Here is a 24,129-nt window from a genome sequence, read left to right as displayed (position 1 = left end):
GCACAACACATGCATCGAGGGGCATTGGACGCGTTTCAATGTGATCGGGTGAACCTCTAGGCTTGCCTGTACCAAAATGCTGCGCCCGGAGGGGTTTGGATGTAACACACGGTGTGAAATAAGGTTTCAAAGGGTGGGCGATAATGCCACCTAGCAGGATGCGGCCGGTATTGCGCTTTTGGGATTTCAGAATAATTTCCTATGGTAACACAGAGGTCCATGAAGATATAATGAATAAAAAAATCGAATAAAAGAAAAAAACGACCAAAACCAGAGAAATCTTGGGTCTGGCACTCGACACATGGCGAGTTAACCCGAGAAATCTCAGGTCTGGCAGTCAATGTTGAAGGATTTGGGGTGCTTTTTCAATGTATGTGATGTATAGATTGGGGGGAGAGGATCACAGCTAAAACGGTGATCGAAATGTGCATGGAAGACGGTGATAGAAGAAGCGGTTCAGAGGCAGTAGCCAGCAGAATGTTTAGCAGCGAGAGAATGTTTGTTGACATTCCTTGTAAGAACATCTGAGATAAGAGAGTGTCTCCCAGAGCAGGAGGGAGAGAGGTTCATCTTAATGAAACGTGAAATGTGTGTAAAGGTTATTAACGCAGTTGTCATGACAACACGTCGCAAGACAACCAGAAGGCGGGGGCCGTCGGTGCGACGACGAACATCTATAAGTCGAACGGTGTTTCCGGGTGTAAGGCAGACTAGAATCTGACCAAGAGCGAGTAGGACTGAGATCACACAGAAGACACTCTCTCCTCTCATTGAGAGGGGGGGGGGGGGGGGGGGTGGGAGGAAGAATGCCACATCATCATTAGCTCCGGCTAACGCGAGGAGGGTTAGGCTAAAGACCAGGCCTGAACACTATTGGACTGAATAACAAAAGGACGATAGACGAACACACCGAAAGATCATTAGAATAGACTCTTCAAGGACGATACAATTTGATAACATCTGATAACATCTGATTATGAGGTTCTGTTTATAGCAATAAAACAACGCTTTTCCTCATAAGGTATTTCACGGTGTCGAAGTGTCGAATTCTTACGGAGGTGGAGAATTAGTATGGTTTATGGATTGCACTAACGGGGGAGATAAGGATCTTATCAGCCAGTATCTGAGACGTCGGGACCATTAAAATGACACAACGCAGAGGAATTGGATGGAGAGCCAAGCAGACGAAGACGTGATACTGGCCAGTTTGATCAGGATCTTACAGTTGGTGCCGATGACAGCCGGATTTGCAAGAGATTAAAACAACGGGAGCAGTTGGTTGCCGAGAGATAAGAACAACGGAAAAAGACTTTTTCAATAATGGGACGACAGTGGACAACAGTCATCGTGTGTGGGAGAATCATGATCGAGCAAGGCCGGCCAGCCCTGGGAGAGAGCGGCGAGTCGAGCGGTCAGGAGGCGAACCAGCGCTGTAGGGGAAACAGCGCTCCGATCAAAAATGTGAGTTCACTGTGCACACGGTTGTTTTGATCTTTAAGCCAAATAAAAACGAACAGATAGTGCATCCGTAAATAAGGAGCGACAGAGAAGCCAGCTGTAATAATATGAACAGAGAGCCATGGTGTTTTGGAAATCGAGGGTGTTATCAACAGGATAGAATGAAAAACAAACGTAGGCTGCACGGTTTCTGGTGTTGGGAGTGTAAATGCAGGAGGAGAAAGGGGGGGGGGGGGGGGGGGGAACGCTTGAACCAGACTGAAATCTGTTATGGCGGGATTGTTATGACAAGACTGTTGCCTGAGACGGCCCACCTTAAACTGGTCGCTGTGGTCTCAAGACGGCCAGAATTTGTCGTAGCGGGAGGAAAGTCGATCGGGTGTTTACCTTAAACTGTGTATTATGTCCGATAAGCAAGAGTTTAGTCCGGGAGAAGCGTCCCCTGATATGGAGGAAAACAGCAGTGTTTTTAGGCCTTGGAAGGAAGGGCAGCGTTCGTTTGTTTGAGAGTAGCCATTTGCACCGAGACAAAATGGCCGTGAGCGCCACGAGGAGATAACAACAGATAAGAACCAGGAAGTGACACGTCAACTAAACCACCATAGAGGAGGAGTAGGTCGCCACCTAGTGGCGGAGAGGGGGTAGTGCTGGGGAGTTTTCATTACCCATAGGGGAATATTTAGATATAGGCCTGTACTACCATCTAGTGGCGGAGTGGGGGAGTGATTCAATAGTGAATCTAATGAGCACAGAGAGTGGATTATTATTATAATAATAATATTAGATAGAGTTTAATTATACAATGGATTAAATAGGAATTGCACAGAAAGATGGTGCAGTTATTTGAATGTGTTAATTATGGAATAAAGAGGGAGTTTAAATTCCAGTGGGGCCTTCTCACACCTAATAGATAGGCAGGGTCTTCAGAAGACACGTCACCAGAAGAACTGGCGCGCGCTGGGGGTCAAACTGGGATGAAGAGTTGCGCGGAGTGGGTATCGGAAACTGCAAGTGTCACGCCGGAAGACAACAAACAGGGAACCGCCCTGTAAGATGGATAATAGGTGTGGAGAAGGTGGTAGACTAATAGCAAAACAAGGGAAGTCGAATGTACAGACGACTGCCGGTGTTGTGTTTCTGCTTTCAAGGGGGGAATGACACCGACAGCGATGGAGATGACCAGGAGACAGACTGGAGGAGGAGGAAGCCGCAGGGGCCAGGCACCGCAGGGGCCAGGCACCGCAGCCTGGGACACAGATCATCCGCGACGAGAGAGAGGAGACGGCGGCGGTGGAGGAGCAGATGTGGAGGACAGCCAGAGACACTGAGCAGGAGCAGACCAGGGGAGACATTTTTGCCTAGGGGACCGCGCCCTGGGAGGGGGACCAGCTCAGGAAAGGAGCCGTCACTGAAAGGGGCCCTTGCCCTAGAAGACGGGACCGGCCCAAGATGGGAGGTGTACTGTAAGAGGGAAGGGAGCGCTCTGATTTGGACGTGGGGTACCTAATAGGGGGGCCGAAGGGTTTAGGTGTGTCGTCTGAAAAGTTGCAATCTGTGTTTTTCTCTGTCTCTCTCTCTCTCTCCTCCATGACCGTTGTTTATCCTTTCTGGTTTGGGTGTGATGCGGGTAATGGAAAACAAAAGGAAAACAGCAGACGGCGGGGCCCTCATTGTTATGAGTCTATTTTTGTGTATAATTAATTGAAAAACCAAGTAGTCTGTTGATTCTGAAGGTTGATTAAGAATCAAAGGGGGGAATGAAGGATTTGGGGTGCTTTTTCAATGTATGTGATGTATAGATTGGGGGGAGAGGATCACAGCTAAAGCGGTGATCGAAATGTGCATGGAAGACGGTGATAGAAGAAGCGGTTCAGAGGCAGTAGCCAGCAGAATGTTTAGCAGCGAGAGAATGTTTGTTGACATTCCTTGTAAGAACATCTGAGATAAGAGTGTCTCCCAGAGCAGGAGGGAGAGAGGTTCATCTTAATGAAACGTGAAATGTGTGTAAAGGTTATTAACGCAGTTGTCATGACAACACGTCGCATGACAACCAGAAGGCGGGGGCCGTCGGTGCGACGACGAACATCTATAAGTCGAACAGTGTTTCCGGGTATAAGGCAGACTAGAATCTGACCAAGAGCGAGTAGGACTGAGATCACACAGAAGACACTCTCTCCTCTCATTGAGAGGGGGGGGGGGGGGGGGGGAGGAAGAATGCCACATCATCATTAGCTCCGGCTAACGCGAGGAGGGTTAGGCTAAAGACCAGGGCCCTCATTCATCAACGTGTGCGTAGAACATGTTCTATTTCCACACGTAAGCACAGAATTTAGAATGAGTGTACGCACAGGAAAGTCGGGATTCATCAACCGTGCGTACGCAGGTCCTATGCTCCTCCGTGTTGATGAATACCACTTTGTTCTACCGTCAATGCTCGTGCATGATTATCCATATATGGTCATGAAAGTGAGGAAACACCCCCCATGGGATGTGAAATAATGGACTGACCCGAGCGGAACTCTGAGAAACTTCACGGAGATTGTTCAATGTTCACTGCTGTCGAACCAAGAAGACACTATCGCGTATTATGGGATAAATAAAAGGCGGACTTGTAAACGGTGATGTCAGATATCAACGGCTCCCTAAGACCATTGCTGCAATTCTGCCTGGACAGCTCAAAATACTAATAAAGACCGTTCGTTGACCACTGTTTGGCATTGGTTGTGTGTCATTATAACCGTGCTGTAAATTACTGAATGCCTTTATTAGTTGTGTTCGATTGGCTATATGATTTTTAGAGGCATCTATTTTGATGTCAGTATTGGGTAGCCCATATAAACAATAATACGAGAGCATATACAAGAACAATGAATCTTACTGCCATGTATGATGTAGCAGATACGCCATGTGTAGCCTGCCTATATGTGATCAATACAAACATGAACTTGAATTCCATCATGTCTGTGTGCGGGTCACTGCGGGAACTCACAAGGCTGTTGTCACAATGTAAATAAGAACGTGCACTGAAAAGTTACAGTATGTAGTTGGTTGATTATTTGTATGACAGTCAGTAAACCCTTGCAAAAAGTATCCGTTTTATTTAATGAATTGAAAACATTCAGCATCGCCTTCCTCCCGGCATCCAGCAATAACATGTATCAGGCAAATGCGCATCGCAACATTGACTGAGTGGAATCCCTTTCTATTCACATAACTGCATTTGTGATGGAGCTTTGACAGCTACAGTAACAGTCTATTGCTCGATCCATCTCCAATATCACGATGGACCGTGCCGGTGGCAAAGACCCGAGGGTGGAGAGGATCTTGAATGAATTCCATCATCATATATATATGTTGTGCGTCTGTCCACTATGTTTGTTACTTTGTTATTCCCCCCCCCCCTATCTATGTAAAGCGACCTTGGGTCTCTTGAAAGGCGCTATATAAAATGAAGCTATTATTATTATTGTTATTATTATTATCATCACATCTGTGCGGGAGCTCACAAATAGACTGTTAGTCTCAGTGAAGTTTCAACGGAGGTCATCTATTCTAACCAACAAATTGAAGTAGAAAGCATTTCGTGACCAATCTTATTTGGAAACATGACACTAGGGGTGGACGGTATGGTCTAAAATTTATATCACGGTATAATTTGAAGCATAGACGGTAACGGTATATATCACGGTATCATGGTTTTTGATAAAAAAAAAATTTTTATTTTATATAATTTTTTTTTTATTTTTTATAAAATATATATATTATATAATTAGACTTGTACTTGTATTATCTGCGAGACATCGCCACCACGCAACAAGCTCCACTGTCTGTGTGTACTCTAGTAGCCTCCAGCTACGGCCAGGTTTCCCCGGAGCTGCACCTGGACCTATACTCAGTAGCCTCGAGCAGAGCTACGGCCAGGATTCTCCGGTGCTGCACCTGGACCCTATTATATTGGAATAACGTTAGCAAGCCCTCAGCTCGAATACGCATCGAATCAGTGTTATAAGACATTGATATCAGGAGCTATCCGGCTAAGCCGGATATATAACGTTAATACAACGCCTCAGTGAATTATTTAGTTCAATGGGACATTTCGTTTTGAACGGTGAACTAACTCGCGTTAACGTGAGCTAACGGCTAACGGGTAGCACACACACGTCTCTCTCTACTAGACTTTGTGGAGCGTTTGTTGATGTCAGGAGCTATCGGTAGCTGGCCGACTAGATACCGTTCGGTTAGACAATGCCTCATCATGTATTAAACTAAAAGTGAATAGTTGACTGGGTCATTTTGTAACGGTAGCTAAGCTAACGTTAGCTCAGGGAGACGCCGCCGACAGCTGAGCTCCCGTGTCCCGTCCCACTAGACTACTAGATCCGTGTTTACATGCGTGCGGTAGGGGCTGGCACGCCCACTGCGCGAAGCCTCCTAAATAACTTTTTCCAGTTCGCACATATCTATTATCTATGACTAATTCTATCTATTTTTAGGGGCAAATGCGAGTGAAATAGTCGCGCTGTGGTTACATGACGTCATTGGTATTTTAGAGCTGCACTACCGGTTTAGACGGTATAGTCAAAATCCATACCGTAGAGCAAATTCATACCGTTTATACCGTATACCGTTTATACCGTCCACCCCTACATGACACACAAAATAATTTGCTTTTTATTTGAAACAATATCTAATCGCGTTTGGAGGTTGGTGTTTTGCGTCTGCCCCCCCGTGCCAAACAAGCAGGCCAACCTCTTGTTCGCGTGTGAGCCCGTTATAATTACACTACTGTCGCTATTTTACAATGAACTATAATGAATTACGGGTCATACAGAAGTTGAACACTAATGCACGGAAGCTTATTTCCGCCTTGAAACTAATGCAGAACTGAGGAGTGCTTATGCGTAGTAACGATATTCTACCACTGGGCGTCAGCTAAGTGTGCCCTGACCTGTGCGTAGACGTAAGCACGGAGTCAAGTTCAAGTTGAAATTGATGAATCCCACTCTTTGCTTAGAAATGATCGTACGCACAGGGTAAGCACAAATCTGTGCGTAGAACACTTGATGAATGAGGGCCCAGGCCTGAACACTATTGGACTGAATAACAAAAGGACGATAGACGAACACACCGAAAGATTAGAATAGACTCTTCAAGGACGATACAATTTGATAACATCTGATAACATCTGATTATGAGGTTCTGTTTATAGCAATAAAACAACGCTTTTCCTCATAAGGTATTTCACGGTGTCGAAGTGTCGAATTCTTACGGAGGTGGAGAATTAGTATGGTTTATGGATTGCACTAACAGGGGAGATAAGGATCTTATCAGCCAGTATCTGAGACGTCGGGACCATTAAAATGACACAACGCAGAGGAATTGGAGGGAGAGCCAAGCAGACGAAGACGTGATACTGGCCAGTTTGATCAGGATCTTACAATGTGTTAACAATAAATAAATCACTGATCAAAATTGCATGGGGAAATGTGTTAATTTGTCTCGATAGAATTGTTTATGCAAAACTATAATATTTAGGGCATAACAGCATGGAGACAATCTTTATTACAATATTATTTCCAATATCAACCTTTATTACATGGCGTTTTCACATTCGTCGAAATGCTTGCTTGTGATTGGTCAATAGCCTCCCGACAGCGGTCATTATTACACAATAATGACCGCTGTGGGACAATAATGACCGATGTGCGCAGCTGTTCGCAATCAAGCCCACATCAGTGCAGCAAATCAGACACACCTGCCGCGGCTGCACTGACAGCGGAGTGTGTGTGACGATTACAGCGGAGCCAGAACAGAGGCTGCCCGCGATAATAATAATCACTTTATTTGGGCTGACACAGAACTGCGATTTGTCAAATGAATTAGGTATATTGTTAGTAAGTTAGCCATGTAATAAGCGGGATAATGTATAGCTTTACTCGGTCATCATCGCAAAATAATTGACCTTCACTGACGTTTAAAACACCTCGCCGAGGCGGCTCGGTATTTTAAACTACGCGTCGGTCAATTATTTTGCGACAATGACCTCGTAGCTATACATTATCCCTTACATAATGTATCTCGTCCAATGCACTACATTTTAGTAAAAAGGGAAAATAGAGTTGTGATATACATTCTTTCAGCGTTTTTTGCTTTTTCTGTCCTGAAATAGAAACAAGATGTGTTTGAATCTTAAAACCAACAATTGTACTGCATTCCTTGAGTCAAACTTGTTTGGGGAAATGTTTAAATTTGTCTCTATATGTTATATATTATCAGGTTTAGGTTCAGGATACGTGTAATAAAGGGTTAAAAATAAACCCCATGGGACATTATTTCAACACGTTACCTGGCAGAATCTTAAAATAGACACTTCAAGGATTAAGAAAAAACAGGTGGTGTGTGTGGCCCCTCACCAGGGACTGCAGATCTGTGTGTGCGTGCGTGTGTGTGGCCCCTCACCAGGGACTGCAGAGCTCGCTGTGTGTGCATGCGTGTGTGTGGCCCCTCACCAGGGACTGCAGAGCGTGTACGTGGCCCCTGGGTCTGCAGGCGCTGCAGGGCCCTTCCTGACCTGGTAACCATGGGGGACGAAGGGGTGGGGGTGCTGGTGGGCGAGGCCTTCACATAGACACCCTGCTTGGAGTCTCCTGACCAGTCTGGCAGAAGACAGATACAATGTCCTCGTTTTGTAACAACTCACTAAATACCTTTCCTTTCTATATGACACCCGTGTTGACTTCATCTGCACTGGCCTGTTTATCAGGTAACAAGACAGAAGATCTGAACAGACTGCCTTGTTACGAGTGCAGGTAAGCAAATGTGAGTCCAGTTGTGGAGGAAATAATATGAGTTGGAGAATGGTTGCTCTTTCTTTGAGGTGTCTTTTAATGTAAGAACACAGAGCAACGGAGAATCCAGGAAAAGACGCCGAGCGTCAACATGAGAGAAGAGATGATACAGGAGTAGATCATTCAAGAGCGAGAAGGTCAGCAATATCTCCAGCTCCTTCCACATGATCAACAGTCTGAAGCCTCGACAGGGGCAGAGAGAAACAACAAGTGAATAAATAGTCAAAACCCAAACATTCCAATGCGTCAATTAGTGACAGGTCATTGACAGCTCGTGACAGCAACCAGTGGTGACAGAACAATGAGTGACACATCAGGAATAGGGCGTGACCAACAGTGAGTGCAGATACCAACCACCAGGTGAAATAACTCCAGAATGACAGTAGGGTTCCTAAGACAAGAACCCTGAACGTTACAGTACCTCCCCCCGACAAATGGCACCTGACGTTCACCTAGGGACCTCGGGATACAGCCGCCGGAAATCATCGATCAGGCTGGGGTCTAAGATATCCCTTTGAGGCACCCAAGAACGCTCTTCTACCCCGTACCCCTCCCAATCCACCAAGAACTGAAACCCCCTACCCCTCCGCCTACAACTCAGGATCCTCCGCACCGTATAGACAGGCTGACCATCAATAATGCGAGGCGGAGGTACCGCAGGAAGTGGCGGGGACAAGGGCGATGAGAGGAATAGCTTCAACAGGGACACATGAAACGTTGGATGAACCCTCAGAGGCCGGAAACCGCAGCCTGAAAGCCACAGAGTTCACCCGACGAACCACTTTAAAAGGGCCTATGAAGCGAGGAGCCAGCTTCCTGGATTCCACCCGGAGAGGGAGATCACGGGTGGAAAGCCAAACCCGCTGTCCAGGACGGAAAACCGGAGCCGGACGCCGCTTGCGGTTAGCCTGCCGCTGAGCCTTAACAGAGGCCTTCTGCAGCGCCGTCCGAACCCGGTTCCACGTCCTGCGGCAGCGAGCCACATCAGGGCTGTACGCTAAGCTTTTTCACTAGGGGCACACTTGCCCCTAAATGAGAAATTTAGGGGCAAAAAATATTTTTTAGGGGCAAATTTTTTAATAACAATTTTACCATTATTAAAAAAAATATGTTCCTCCTGCCTCATTACTGTGGTCCTTTTATTTAACATTTAAGTGCGTTTGTTTTCAGGTTTGTATCTTTTATAATGAACCAACTGAGAGTGTGTAAATCACTAATAGAACAAAAACAACAAACTGTGTGTGTGTGTGCGCGCGCTTGTGTAGTGCTCCTTGAATGAGATCATCACAACACACACACACCATTAATCAGGAGGAGAAGAAACTCTGCATACATTTGTTTCACAATGAAAAGTGCTTTAGAAATCAAATGAATTATTATTATTGTAAATAACCTCATGAAAGGTTTATTATTTGTATGGGTAATTACCTGCTTCATATTTGTGATGTTACTGGTTTCAGTGTGTGCCTAAAGTGATCAATGTGTTGGGCCGTTTATAGAGATCTATGCCAATTAATGTTTATGTATATCCGGGACTTTTTTTTTATAAGAATTGAGAGGTATTTGTATATATGACCTTTATTTTGAAAACTGTTGCAACGCAACCTTATTTACATTTGCGCTTTTGACAGTGAAATGTTCAGTCCAACTTAGCTCGAAGGAAAGACTAATAAAAAAGGTTTAATTGACCCGTATGAGGCTCTTACGGTAGGACTTTGATTGTTTATAGAAGTGGAATGTAATACTATGCAAAACGAGAAATAAACAGTGATTTTACCAGCAGTCATTTCATTTCATATACGGGGAACCGACAATTATTAGTATTATATTATTTGCATATCGTCTCATTATTAGATAGATAGGTTGATACTTTATTGATCCGCGGTGTCAATTTAAGTAGACAGTATTTCACGTCCTAATAGTGGGGTACTCACGTAATGCATGGCTGATCCTGAACGTTAGAAGTTTCCGTGTCCCCGTCAAGCAATCATCACATCATCACGTCAATCATCATCATCTTATCATCTCTCCACATCGGACGTGGTTGTCATAAAATTGACTGATATCCATTATCCACTCCGTTGTTCTTGCGGAGCAAGAGCCATATTATTATTTAAAGGAAGCGGCTACATTCAGTTTCGTTTCGCTAGGAATTATGGGATTTGGTGTTGGATGTATAGACTACGCAGATAGGGACATGGTCTTTAATCGCACGATAGACTACAAGTTCCAAGTATATAGCGTGACCCAGATTCACTCCGCGCAAATCTTTTTTTTCACTCAGGCTATCGGTGATCGCAGTAAGTTCATTCATTGCCGACAGATTCTTTCATAGCACCACGAGCTCGCGTGAGTGGCGTCATCACACGCCTTGGATAATTTAGGAGTGAAATGCGAATGCAAGGCTTGAAAGCACTACTCGCAAGCCCGCCCCCAGATAATATTTACCAATCGCAACGGCCAATTAAAGGGGCAATTCGCGATCATATCATCGCAGCGTACAGGCCTGCACATGTGCCTGGGCCGATGGCACCTCAGCCTCCTGCTCCTGTTCGGGAAAGAGAGGAGGTTGAAAACCATATTGACACTGAAAGGGAGACATACCAGTAGAGGAGGATATTATGCGCGTACTCCGCCCAGGTCAACCTCCTACTCCAAGTTGCCAGGCACCCGGCAACGTAACGCCTCAGGACGCCCTCCAGATCCTGGTTGGCGCGCTCCGTCTGCCCGTTCGACTGTGGGTGAAACCCAGACGACAGGCTGACGGAGGCGCCGAGGCTGGAGGAAAATGCCTTCCAGAACATGGAGGCGAACTGAGGACCCCGGTCAGACACAATATCCACTGGTAACCCGTGGACCTGAAAGACGTGCTGCACCACCACGTCAGCAGTCTCTCGAGCCGAGGGAAGTTTGGGGAGGGGAATGAAGTGGGCCGCCTTGGAAAAGCAATCCACTACCACCACCCAAACATTCCAATGCGTCAAGGTAATTGACAGCTCGTGACAGCAACCAGTGGTGACAAAACATTGAGTGACACATCAGGAATAGGGCGTGACCAACAGTGAGTGCAGATACCAACCACCAGGTGAAATAACTCCAGAATGACAGTAGGGTTCCTAAGACAAGAACCCTGAACGTTACATGCCTAGAGAGCACCGGGGAGAGGTAGGCTGCTATAGGTCTATATAGTAGGGCTGGGCAATTCTTGCTCAAATGTGAATCACGATTTTCCTCCCTAAGAATTGAGATCACGATTCTCTCACAATTATTTTTATTTTATAAAAACATTTATTGCACTTTCTTAAACGGACAACATAACATATATCAAAGTGCTTGACTTAAACTTAAAAGCCTCTTGTAACATACAAAATAACTAGTTTCTTTTCCTCTCTTATTTTAGAACACTTAATCAAAGTGATTCACTTAAATGCTGCTGAACATGAAAAACTAGAATGTAAAATGTATGAAAAAACTTAGGTGTGATTGCTTCATCATCAGTAATCAATGTTCGGTTATGGCTTTAGAATGTTCAGAGTGAAATAGGATGTTCGCTTAGGGCTTTAGAATGTTCAATTATGGTTTTAACATGAAATAGAATGTTCAGTTACAGCTTTAGAATAGGATGTTCGATATTGGCTTTTTTACCGATACCGACATTGTCCAACTCTTAATTTCCGATACCGATATCAACCGATACTGATATATGCGGGGTTTCCCCCCCAAAAAACACAACATTATGCATACTTTTCACAATAAATAAAATAAGAATTTGTTCTTACTTGCTTGCCTGGGTAAATAAAGGTTAAATAAATGTAAAAATATTTTTTTATTTTTTTTTGCAAACCGATACCGATATTTTCCGATAACATTTTAATGCCAATATCGGCCGATAATATCGGTAGGCCGATAATAATAAAACCTCATCACATAGTTCTGTCTCGACTGTCGTTCGACACTGGGTGTAACAGAGCAGACAATGCAACATTTGAAAAGTATTTGCGAGAGGGCATAGAGTAGCGCTTGTCTAGCCCAGTGGTTCCCAAAGTCGGGGTCGCGACCCAAAGGTGGGCCGCGAGCAGCCACGGGTGGGCAGCGAGATGATTAAAAAAAAAATAAATAAAAATTGTCAGGCCACTGAACTTAGAAGCAGGCCAGGACAGTTGTATTCTAAAATTCTATTCTATTGTATTCTAAAATGTGACTATATGGTTTTATATTAACTTAATAAATAAACAAAAACGAAAAATCTACTTATTTCAACGAACATTTCAAACTAAATAACAGATTATGCACATAAAACGCTGAAAACAACCGAAGCAACAATAGTATTTTAATGAGGCTATTATTATTATCATTATTATTTTGCAACAAGTTAGCCCTCTCATAAATAGCACATATAAATGAATAACTAACTTGAACTAACTTAATAGGATTGAAGTGATATTTGGCTTAAAAAATCGGTCGCCTGGCAAAAAAAAAAAAAAAAAAAAAGCCAGACGATGTGCATTGGGCCGCGGCTCTCTGACGCCTTATTTTCTGGGCCCTGGCCTGAAAAGTTTGGGAACCCCTGGTCTAGCGTCTTGATCATTTTCTTAAACCCCTAGTTTTGAACGGTGTTGATTGACTTGATGGATATGACGATGCACTGTATAGCGTTTGCTTGTGGTCTGACGGCTGGGATTTTGTGATGTGGTTTGTTTGTCCTTCATTGCTAAATCATATTGGACTTTATGGTGACGTTTGAGGTGGTTGTAGAGGTTGGTCGTGTTACCTTGTGTTGCTGCCAAAGCATTGCTTGCAAAGTATGACTCCTCCTTGTACATCATCATCGGATTGAAAGCCGAAAAAGTTCCATACACTGGAATGTGCTCCTTTTTTCGGTATAAGCACAGTAGTGGATACATCACTCTCTCCCTCACCACCGGGATTTTCTTCTCTTTAGCTTGAAAATGTTCTGTCGTGCTCGTTCAACACGTGTTTACTCAGCTGAGTAGTCTGAGGGGGGAGGGGCATTGTGGGGAGGGCAACGGCAGTGACTGAGCGCTGTGATTGAGGAAGAGAGAATAATAGGAGCGAGTGTTTTTAATGCAATTCAGGGCTCCAGACTAACTTTTTACATTGGTTGCACCAGTGCACCTAACTTTTTCATTTAGGTGCACCAGCACATAATTTAGGTGTACCCAGAAAAATTCACTGCGCCTTTTGTTGCTGCAATAATAAATTGTAAGCGTTACCTTTACCGTTACTTTTGTCAGTTCCCATACACATTAGTAATTTCTTAAGATGTTATGGAAATGATTGTAAACAGGAATAAGACAGGTACAAGCACCACAAAATGTTTCTTTACAAAAAAAACAATCTATAGTTCTCTTCATTTTAATTCAATTACCGTAATTCTCGCACTATAAGCCGCACCTGAATATAAGCCGCAGCAGCTAAATTGAATGATGTGTACATATATAAGCCGCACTGGACTATAAGCCGCAGGTGTTTTTATTTTTTTTTTTATCTTTTTCCCCCTCCATTTTCCTCCGATTTTCTCCCATCCCAATGTTAGTCGTATGCCAATTCCCAATCCCCTTCCTGGTCGCTGCGCACTTACCCCCCACAGTCAGATCATCTGGGAGAGTGGAGGCTATCACGTGCTTCCTCCGACACACGTCCAGCCAATCAACCGCTTCTTTTCACCTGGCAGCGCGGATCCTCCCTGAGAGGGCGTAGCGTGTGGAAGGATCACACTATCCCACTCAGGTCCTATCCGCGCTTAGCAGGCGCCCCGACCGAACTGTAGGAGTCGCTGTTTACAACGACCCGGACCCACCCCGCCAGCTTCTCCCACCCTCTAATACAGCCAATTGTATTAGTGTGAACGGCCAGCCAAGCTGGTGACAACCCCGGAGCTGTGAGCTGGATTCGAACAGGCGAATCCAGCTCACAGCTCCTGGGTTGGTGACGAACGCAATCTCCGCTACGCCACCTAACCGCCCCCAGCCGCAGGTGTTTTAATGTTTAATTACAGTCTTCCCACCAGCATTGGAACACAATACTGTCGGACAAGAATTAACTCATTTACAAGTTGTATTAAGTTTAGCAAATAAAGGAACAGATAAATAACATTTCAATGCAGTCAAAAAAGCAATATTTCGATTTTTACATTTTCGGGTTTGGTCACGTCGAGTCACATATAAGCCGCACCGTTATATAAGCCGCAGGGTCGAAAAATGGGGGGGAAAGGCGCGGCTTATAGTCCGAAAATTTCTGTACGCGCTTGTAGCTAGTAAGTGAACTTGTGGTGTCGCTCAATGAGTGGGAAAACAAAATTAAGGTGGCTGGTAGATTTAAAAAACGACCAGCCAGAAATGATAAATAGCTTTTTAGTATATCGCCATATGTTATTATTACTATACTCTCGCATGCTATTTTCAATTAATATCATAAACAACATAAGGAATATTAGCATAATTTTGAGTGGACTGAAGGAATAAGTCAGCGTTAATAGTTTAAAATGCAGATCATTTATTCAAACATGTATATTTAGTGTAGAGCTGTCCTAAATATAATTTTATATGCTTTGAATACTACTTGGTGTTTCCTAACGAGTATTCGAATACTCTCTCAAAAACACTGTTAAAAACAATAAGATTAACATTTCATAATTAACCAATCAATCACAAATCATGAGTGTTGGCTACCATTCTGTTCTATCCAGTAGCAACCAGAGACCGTCACTGTCAAATTTCTTTGGCAACATGCATTCTGAATCACCGTTTTATGAGACTAGGAGGAGTGGGGTCGGGACACACACACACACACCAGGGTTTCCGTTAGAATTTTTTTTTGTCGGTCTGAGTGTCCGGTAGATTTCAATCTACCGGACAAATGGGATCAATTCCGGTCAGAGTTTATTGATCTTAAAAACAATTGATAGGCCTATATAAAGAATGACATCCTCAAGGCATTTATAATATTTTAACTTAAAACTAGGCTACTTTTGCGTATATACAGTCATTAATATATTCCAAATAAAATAAGTCCCTCAAGACTTCGTGCTGCTGCCGACTTGAGGTGTCGGTGGGCAGTCTGCCCGACATTAATAAACAGCAGTCTCTGTTATAATCACATTTTTATGAGCTAACGAATTCCGTTATATTGGACATTTGTATTAATTATATCAAGCGAAGAACTGAGAAATTTGGCAGAGAGAGACGGCAACATTATCGTGGGTTTGCGTGATGTATCTCCACCTCCCAACGACTTGGTGCTGGTCATAATGTCCGGTGAAAATAATTCCCTCTAAGCACAATTTGATTATTTGAATTGTATTAAAATAGGCTAAAATTAAATAGCCTATGCGATGAACGAAACAATCATTACATTTGTTTCATCGTTGCTTCACCAAGCAGGTCTGTCTAATAATGACAACGGTGTGTCAGCGCGAGCTTGCTGCTAGATTTACGAGAAGCATGGAGCTGCAGACCCGCAGAGCAGCAGTGTTTTCAGGTCCGGTCGGGGGACCGCTCAGCAGCGCCCCCCACCCAACAGCTGAATTGCCAATGGCTGAATTGGAATACTGCACTGTGCCGGTAAAGCTGGTGGGTTCTGTGGGTCTGCAGCTCCATGCTTCTCGTAAATCTAGCAGCAAGCTCGCGCTGACACACCGTTGTCATTATTAGACAGACCTGCTTGGTGAAGCAACGTTGAAACAAATGTAATGATTGTTTCGTTCATCGCATAGGCTATTTAATTTGAGCCTATTTTAATACAATTCAAATAATCAAATTGTGCTTAGAGGGAATTATTTTCACCAGACATTAAGACCGGAGAGATTAAATATGTCGGACTTCAACAGATTTTGCCGGTCAAATACCGGTAATTACCAGCTAACGGAAACCCTGACACACACACACACACACAGCAAAGGCTCCTCGACTTCTCGAGCATTGTTCTGTACTAGCTAGCTAACGTTAGCGTCCAGGCTTACAAACATAACGTACTGAAAGTGAAAGCCGACACACCTATATAAACATGGGGAACTAACGTTATAACAAAAACACAATCAACTTACTCGCACATCCAAGCGAAGTCCTTGTAGGGTCTTGATTTATTCGCTATTGCATGTGCATTATGGAAGAGTATCCTCGTTTTAGTAAGTATTAAGTAAGTGAAATGAGTGGTGTGGCATGGACGCGTCTCTACAATTCGTAGCCGCATTTCTGCAGACCCCTCTCTGATTGGTTGAGCTCCATTTCTGCAGACCCCTCGCTGATTGGTTGAGCGAAGCCCCTCTCTGATTGGAAATGTACTACCAGATTCACGTATGACGTTATTTTGCGTGACTTCGCGGTTTATTCATAACGTTATGCACATTTCACAACACAGCAAGCTGTCAGAAACTGTACATTTGATGTTCCCAAATCATATTCAGAAAGTATCACAGAGACTTCTATTTAGGGGTGCACCGATGTATCGGTCGGGTATCGGTATCGGCCGATAAGTGCCTTGTTGACTGCAATCGGCCTATCGGCCGATAAGCTCGAATGTGCCGGTGGCAGTAGCCGATAAATTCAGTCCCGTCCTGCCAACGGCGCCGCCTCCAGTCCACTGTCCCCCACACACACACACAAGCTACTGCATCAAAGTTACTACTAAATATTCAACATTCTCTTATCATTTGGCACTAAAAGCTAAACATTGTCACCGATATGGCTGTCCGCAACATGTCATTAATTGTGTACGCGAGGTGGTCGCTCAGTGACGACGCTAACATGAGCTAGGTTAGCTAGCATGAGCTACCGGGAGGCAGAAGACTAACGTTACTGGTGAAAATGTGATTTACGTTGGAATACTCCTTTGCCAACTTGCTGTACTTTGCTTGCAGGTCTGCAGCCATTATTGCTGGATTATGAATAGCCCCAACTTTAGCCAACGTAACGTTATGGCTAAACCTTTAACGTTAGTTAACGCTAGCTTTCGGTTAGCTGTTCAATGCTATTAATAACACAATCAAGCGAACCCATCACACCCGTCAACACCCCTCTCTCGGGAAGATGGCATTTAAGAAAGTATCTGCTGTTAAAATGACACAAACATTCGTTTTGTGGCATTAACGTTAGGGGTGCACCGATATATCGGTCGGGTATCGGTATCGGCCGATAAGTGCCTTGTTGACTGCTATCGGCCTATAAGCTCAAATGTGCCGATAGCAGTCGCCGATAAATACCCATCAATTTGTGTAGCATCAAAAGGCACAAAAAAAATGCACTCGCGACCTACCTGCACAACGCCCGCCGTCCCCCACACACACACACAAGCTACTGCATCAAAGTAACTACTTATGATTAACAAGGCATTCGTTTTGTGGCATTAACGTTATATAGTTAGTGTTACACGGACAATAACATCAGCATATTATTATTACCCATAGCAGCAAGGCATTACTCCGAGTCCGTTCATTAGCTACCGGGAGATGCAAGACTAACGTTACTGGTGAAAATGTGATTTGCGTTGGAATACTCCTTTGCCAACTTGCTGTACTTTGCTTGCAGGTCTGCAGCCATTATTGCTGCATTATGAATAGCCCCAACTTTAGCCAAGGTAACGTTATGGCTAAACCTTTAACAATAGTTAACGCTAGCTTTCGGTTAGCTGTTCAATGCTATTAATAACACAACTCCCCATCAACACCCTCTCTCGGGAAGATGGCATTTAAGAAAGTATCTGCTGTTAAAATGACACAAACATTCGTTTTGTGGCATTAACGTTATATAGTTAGTGTTACACGTTCAATAACAAGCATATTATTTACCCGAAGATAGCAGTAAACAAGGCATTACTCCGTTAGTCCGTTCATAGCTCGGTTCCATTCCGTTGCTCATTCCGTACCCAACTACACATTCTGCAATCTGTTAATAAAGTTTTCAACCAGACAAATGTATAGAAAGGCTTTGTTTTATTATAACATTTGTTGCAGTAAAATCATTATGTCTCATTTGGTCATGCTGTGGAGCGCCGGTCGGCGGGCCGGGCAGCTAACGTAGCTACGTTAAGTGTGTTCTGCTCTCGCAAACAGAACAATGCCCGAAAGTAGAAAGTAAGGACAGCAGGAGGTGGGTGCTAGCGGTGTGGCGTAATTGGCCGAATCGACTGTCAATCAAAATGGTTCCATTGCATTGGTTGAAAGCTCTGGTTGAGAGAATAGTATCCCGCTGCAGGCCGCCAGAATGGTTCCATTGCATTGGTTGAAAGCTCTGGTTGAGAAAATAGTATCCCTCTGCAGGCCGCCAGACGATACTGGGAGAGAGATAGTGATACCATAAAGATATTTCTTGATGTTTCCTTTTTTTAAGTAAGTAAAGAGGCCTACAAATACAAACATACACATACAAATATACAGTAGTTTCATTAAAAAAAATTAAATAAAAAATAAAAAAAAATTACAAATACTTATATACAAATGTATCGGTATCGGTATCGGCCGATAGTGTTAGTTGAACAATCGGTATCGGTATCGGCGGCCAATTTTCATATCGGTGCATCCCTAATTAACGTTATATAGTTAGTGTTACACGTTCAATAATATCAGCATATTATTTACCCGAACGTAGCAAGCGTTCATACTAGCTCAGTTCCTTCCGTTGCTCACAGAGCCCTGAGTTTTACCCATTCTGCAATCTGTTAATAACGTTTTCAATCAGACACATGTATAGAAAGGCTTTGTTTTATTATAACATTAGTTGCAGTAAAATCATTATGCCTCATTTAAGTCATGCTGCGGAGCTAAAAGCTAAACGTCAGCCGCGCCGCCATTGTCGTTATTGTAGAAAAGCTCTCGTCAAGACGTCAACGCAAAATCAATGGCGGACAAAAGCCGAAGTAAAAAATTTATACGGCTTGCCGATTGGTGGTAACAGCAGAGGCGGGTGCAAGCGGTGTGTGACGTAATTGGCAGAATCGACTGTCAATCAAAATTTCATTGGTTGAGACAATAGTATCTCGCTGCAGCCCAGCAGGGTAGACCATGCTGGGAGAACTAGTATCTAGATGCAGCCCTGCAGAACATACTGGTAGAGAGATAGTGCTATTTCTTGATGTTTCCTTTTTTTAAGTAAGTAAAGAGGCCTATGTTCATATCGGTGAGCACAATTTGTAACACAAATATACAGTACTTTAATAAAAAAAATAAAAACATTACAAAAAAAAAAAATACAAAAAAAATATTTAAAAAAAATTTGTTGCCACAAATATCGGAATCGGTATCGGTATCGGCCGATTGTGTTAGTTGAACAATCGGTATCGGTGGCAAGTTTTCATATCGGTGCATCCCTACTTCTATTGACCAAGGAATTAGTTATTATTAGTAAGACACAACATAATTGACCACCAGACTCTCTCTTAAGGCATTAACTGGGTTAATTAATATAAATGTTATATTGTAAATGACAAACCAATTACATAATCCTATCCAACATATGTGTAAAGGCACACACAACATATTCCAGTTAACGGTATGTTTTTTTAATGATTCGTTATGGCTTAATCAATACTTCCATGCGTATAAATTGCGTTCGCGACCTCCATGTTTTGGGGCTATTCATCAGAAAACTCGGATCCGGGATTCGGCTCCCATCCGTCGGGCAACAACTGTGGGTTTTCAGCCTCTCTCTCTGGAGCTTAACGGAGTTTCGACTCCTGGCTAGAGGAGCTTGTCGCGGCTCATGCGCATGCGCGCGCTCGGCCAATCAGAGAGGGGTCTGCAGAAATGGTCTCAACCAATCAGAGAGGGGTCTGCAGAAATGCGGCTACGAATTGTATGGACGCGGCATGGACACACACACACACAAACACAAGGACACACGCGCTGTGCGGTTTCAGGTTTCACAGCTGCACATGGCTTTTACCCAATCAGAGCCAATCAATCATTGTTTACCCAGTCAGAGCGGAGCAGGTCTTTGAATACACATAGCTGTGGGGGGGGGGGGGAGACGCTACACACAGACAGACGGACCTGCTGGAATGTGAGGTGCACCAGTGCGACAAGGGAATATATTAAGTCGCACTCCAAAGATATTTGGGTGCTCAGTGCGCCCAAAATGGTCGCACTCTGGAGCCCTGCAATTGATCTCCATTTTGACGCAAATGCAAATACATCAGAATCGCCGTCATTTAGAAATTAGATCGCATAGGTCTATGAATCGAGATCGTAGTCTTTTTACGATTAATCACGCAGCCCTACTATATAGTATACATATATTACTGAATTTCCCCAAGGGGATCAATAAAGGAATATCTTATCTTACTATAAATCTATTCAGTCAGCCAGTCAGTCAGTTAGTCAATCAATCAAGCATTGAGGGACCCCAGAAGGACTGCCTTGTTGTAATTATATCATGCTAATAAATGTGCTAATAACAATCAAATGGTTAACTATTACACATTTAGCTACTATAACTACTGCTGCACTGCACTCCTGAGAGTGCTGAGTGAGGAGAAGAAAAGAGGGAAGAGACTGAATATAACATGTCTATAAGTATAATACTATACACTCAAGACTCAACACTGTACCAGAGTTGTACCTTCCTGTTTACTTGTTGTTAACTTGTAAGTGGCTTTGGATAAAAGCGTTCAGCTAAATGACTGAATGTAGACGTTCTTTCATCTGAAACACGTCATAATGTGGTCTTTTCTTTTCACCATATTATGATCACTGAAAGTAATACATATGTATATAAAAACTATCAGCCAATATTGGCTTTTTCTTTAATCAAATACACATTTGCCTTTAGACAGTAGATCTAGGTCTTATTCTGCGCTTGCAATTTCATAGTCTGCACATTTTATTGATACTTTTCTTTTAGCTGGTTAATGTCCAACATGGCCGCCAGTGTGTGTGCTCATGTTGATATATAATGTCGGGGCAGTAGTGGACCTCCAACATGGCCGTCAGTGTGTGTCCTCATGTTGATATATAATGTCAGGGCAGTAATGTGGGACCTCCAACATGGCCGTCAGTGTGTGTCCTCATGTTGATATATAATGTCAGGGCAGTAATGTGGGACCTCCAATATGGCCGCCAGTGTGTGTGCTCATGTTGATATATAATGTCAGGGCAGTAGTGTGGGACCTCCAACATGGCCGTCAGTGTGTGTCCTCATGTTGATATATAATGTCAGGGCAGTAATGTGGGACCTCCAACATGGCCGTCAGTGTGTGTCCTCATGTTGATATATAATGTCAGGGCAGTAGTGTGGGCCCTCCAACATGGCCGTCAGTGTGTATGCTCATGTTGATATATAATGTCAGGGCAGTAATGTGTCCCTCACCCCCTCTGCCCCTCATGTTGGCGGTGAAGCACTCTAGCTGGCGGCGCAGGAAGGTCCGCTCCTCCTCCAGGTCCTCGATGCGCTTCTGCAGCCAGGCGTTCTTCTCCAGGGAGACGTACAGGTGGGTCCGCAGGTTGGAGATCAGCATGAAGGGGTTGTACTGGGGGGGCTCCAACCCCCCCGGCTCTGGAGGGAGAGGGAGACCGTGTTGTTGTTGTTCCTTTGTAATTGACCATATTCACACAGTGGCCATTTTGCTCTTATGTAATGCTCAGGTTGGGATTCCTTTCCACCCTAAGGAATCCCAAACTTGAGCATGACATGAGATCAAAATGGCCACCGTTTGAATATGGTCAACATGGACCCTTGAAGCCTGTTCGAGGTGATAATGGGCTATTGAAATTCAACATCGCTGACCTGTACCTTCCATGCTCTGCTGTGCCTGGTTGAGGTGGTAGACGGACGGCTGCTCCATCCTCTCCTCTAAGGGGAAGGAGACCTCGTAAGCATTCAGATACAGCCCTCCGTCTCCTGCTGCTCGTCCCTCAGGATATGTCTCATGGTAAGCTGGAACCACACAACACACACCTCACGTGAAAACAGGGTTCCCACTCTTTTTGAGAAATCTTTTTCCAGGAGTTTTCTTTTGACAATCCAGGACAGCACAAACAGTCATAATTTACCGGTAGGCCTAGTATCAACACATTTAATTTTTTTTTAACGATGCAGGGTTCATGTAACAAGAGGAGACCAGTTTTTCCAGGATACTTGGTCATTTTAGTAGATATTTCATGGACAACCTGGAATATTGACTAAAATGACCCTATATCCTGGACATTTCAACAGCAAGGGCAGGATTCCTACTTTACTTATCATGGAAAACCTGGGGGGGGGGGATATAACACATAAGTCATAATATCCGTGGCTTGGTGTCCCTTTCATGGTATTTACTTGATTTTCTGTTCACTGCCATGAGTGACTATATTACCATAATGGTTTACATTGGATTATACCATGGTATTATTTAAGTACAAAAGTTGCAATACCACATAACTTTTACCAATGCAGTATCATGAGAAATTAGGGGGGAAATCATAGTCTCTGAATTTCCAGGTTGCCCAGGACGAGTGGGGAACCCTGGAAAATGTACATTACAAAGATGTTTTCATTGGAATTCAAAGTCCATTCGTTTTCACGTTTGCTAATTACAAGTCATAAGCTGTTACCTGGTGCGTTTGCAGGCCTAACGTTCTCATCCCTGGTTGGTGGATTCATCTTCAAACTTGAAACAAACGATATTGATTAATACTAAACGTTCGGCGAACGCTATAAATCCGCTATTATTGTCTGTCCGTTACCTTATAGCTTATATTCAGTTATACAAATGTAATATAGCCTGACATGCTAACAGGAGTTGCTAACACAACTCAATTACCTGATTATAGGCGGTGCGGTGTCACCGCATGCTTTTTGGAAGTTTGATTTACACATGCGCACAAGCGATGTAGCTCATCACGTCTATCCCTACACCGCTACACGGTGACAAGTGTGACCCTTCCTTTTTTTATGTTCCTTGGCGCCAACGGGCGTTCAAGCGCTACACCGGTGACGTTATGACCCTTCCTACTTTTATAGGGTTCCTTGGACTCCCCCAAACTATAACCTGACACCTTGGCGGGCGGGGCTCAGGTGAGTCGTTTAACGTTAGCTCAAAGTTTCTTCTGAAACCCTAAACCATTTTTTAGCACCAGACAAGCAGCGTTGAACACTGTGAGTTGAAATATAAGTTGTATTATTACAATTTGATTTCGTGTTCGCGCTTCTTTATTGGACTACATGTAGTATGCGTCTCATCTATATGAATTGAAAATGGGGGACCCTGATGGAAACAAGACAAACGTCTTTCTCAGGTCTGCATCCCCTTAACAATTGTATGTATTGAGCCGTACTGTATTGTACCCATTCTGCAATCTGTTAAATAAAGTTTTCATTCATTCATTCATTCATTCATTCATTCATTCATTCATTCATCTCTTGTCGAGGCCTACGTCACAATTGATTGATTTATTGAAAACGTTATTTAACAGATTGCAGAATGGGTACAGTACAGCTCAATACACATTGTTAAGGGGATGCAGACCAGAGACATACTTTCGTCTTGTTTACATCAGGGTCCCCCATTTTCAATTATAATGACATTTATGACATACACAAATACAGATATAAAAACCGAATCTAATCATCTAATCTAATCATGACATTATGACATACATCATGACATACAGATATGCAGTACTGTTACATTTGTGACATACAAGATATGCAAATATACAGTATATACATAGATCCTAACAGTAATATACGAGGGGGAGGGAACTGTACATTAGGTGGGGGTGGGCCTGGTTTCAGACATTTTCGGGGGCCAGTTTCGAATTGCAGCCTCCCGTAGGTGCTCTTTGAGAGCGGTTCTGAAGGTGGGTAGGGAATGGATTCACATTATTTTA

At 43.6% G+C, this 24,129-nt stretch overlaps 1 protein-coding gene across 1 annotated transcript in view; it reads right to left on the bottom strand.

The window, feature by feature from the left end:
- The window catches only part of LOC311229641 (coiled-coil domain-containing protein 106-like), a 76,769-nt gene extending 53,683 nt beyond the window's left edge, over positions 1-23,086 (bottom strand). The window contains exons 1-5 of the mRNA XM_084315718.1: positions 23,061-23,086; positions 22,852-22,907; positions 22,049-22,192; positions 21,626-21,811; positions 7,968-8,114 (exon numbers count right to left, since the gene is read on the bottom strand). Coding sequence (XP_084171844.1) covers positions 7,968-8,114; positions 21,626-21,811; positions 22,049-22,192; positions 22,852-22,900 — 526 coding nt within the window. The 5' untranslated portion in view covers positions 22,901-22,907; positions 23,061-23,086. The remainder of the gene's footprint in view (positions 1-7,967; positions 8,115-21,625; positions 21,812-22,048; positions 22,193-22,851; positions 22,908-23,060) is intronic.
- Between the last annotated feature and the right edge of the window lie 1,043 nt (positions 23,087-24,129).

Source organism: Notolepis coatsorum, assembly GCF_963971535.1.
Source record: "Notolepis coatsorum genome assembly, chromosome: 6".
Lineage (NCBI taxonomy): Eukaryota > Metazoa > Chordata > Actinopteri > Aulopiformes > Paralepididae > Notolepis > Notolepis coatsorum.
This window is presented reverse-complemented; position numbering and strand designations above follow the sequence as displayed.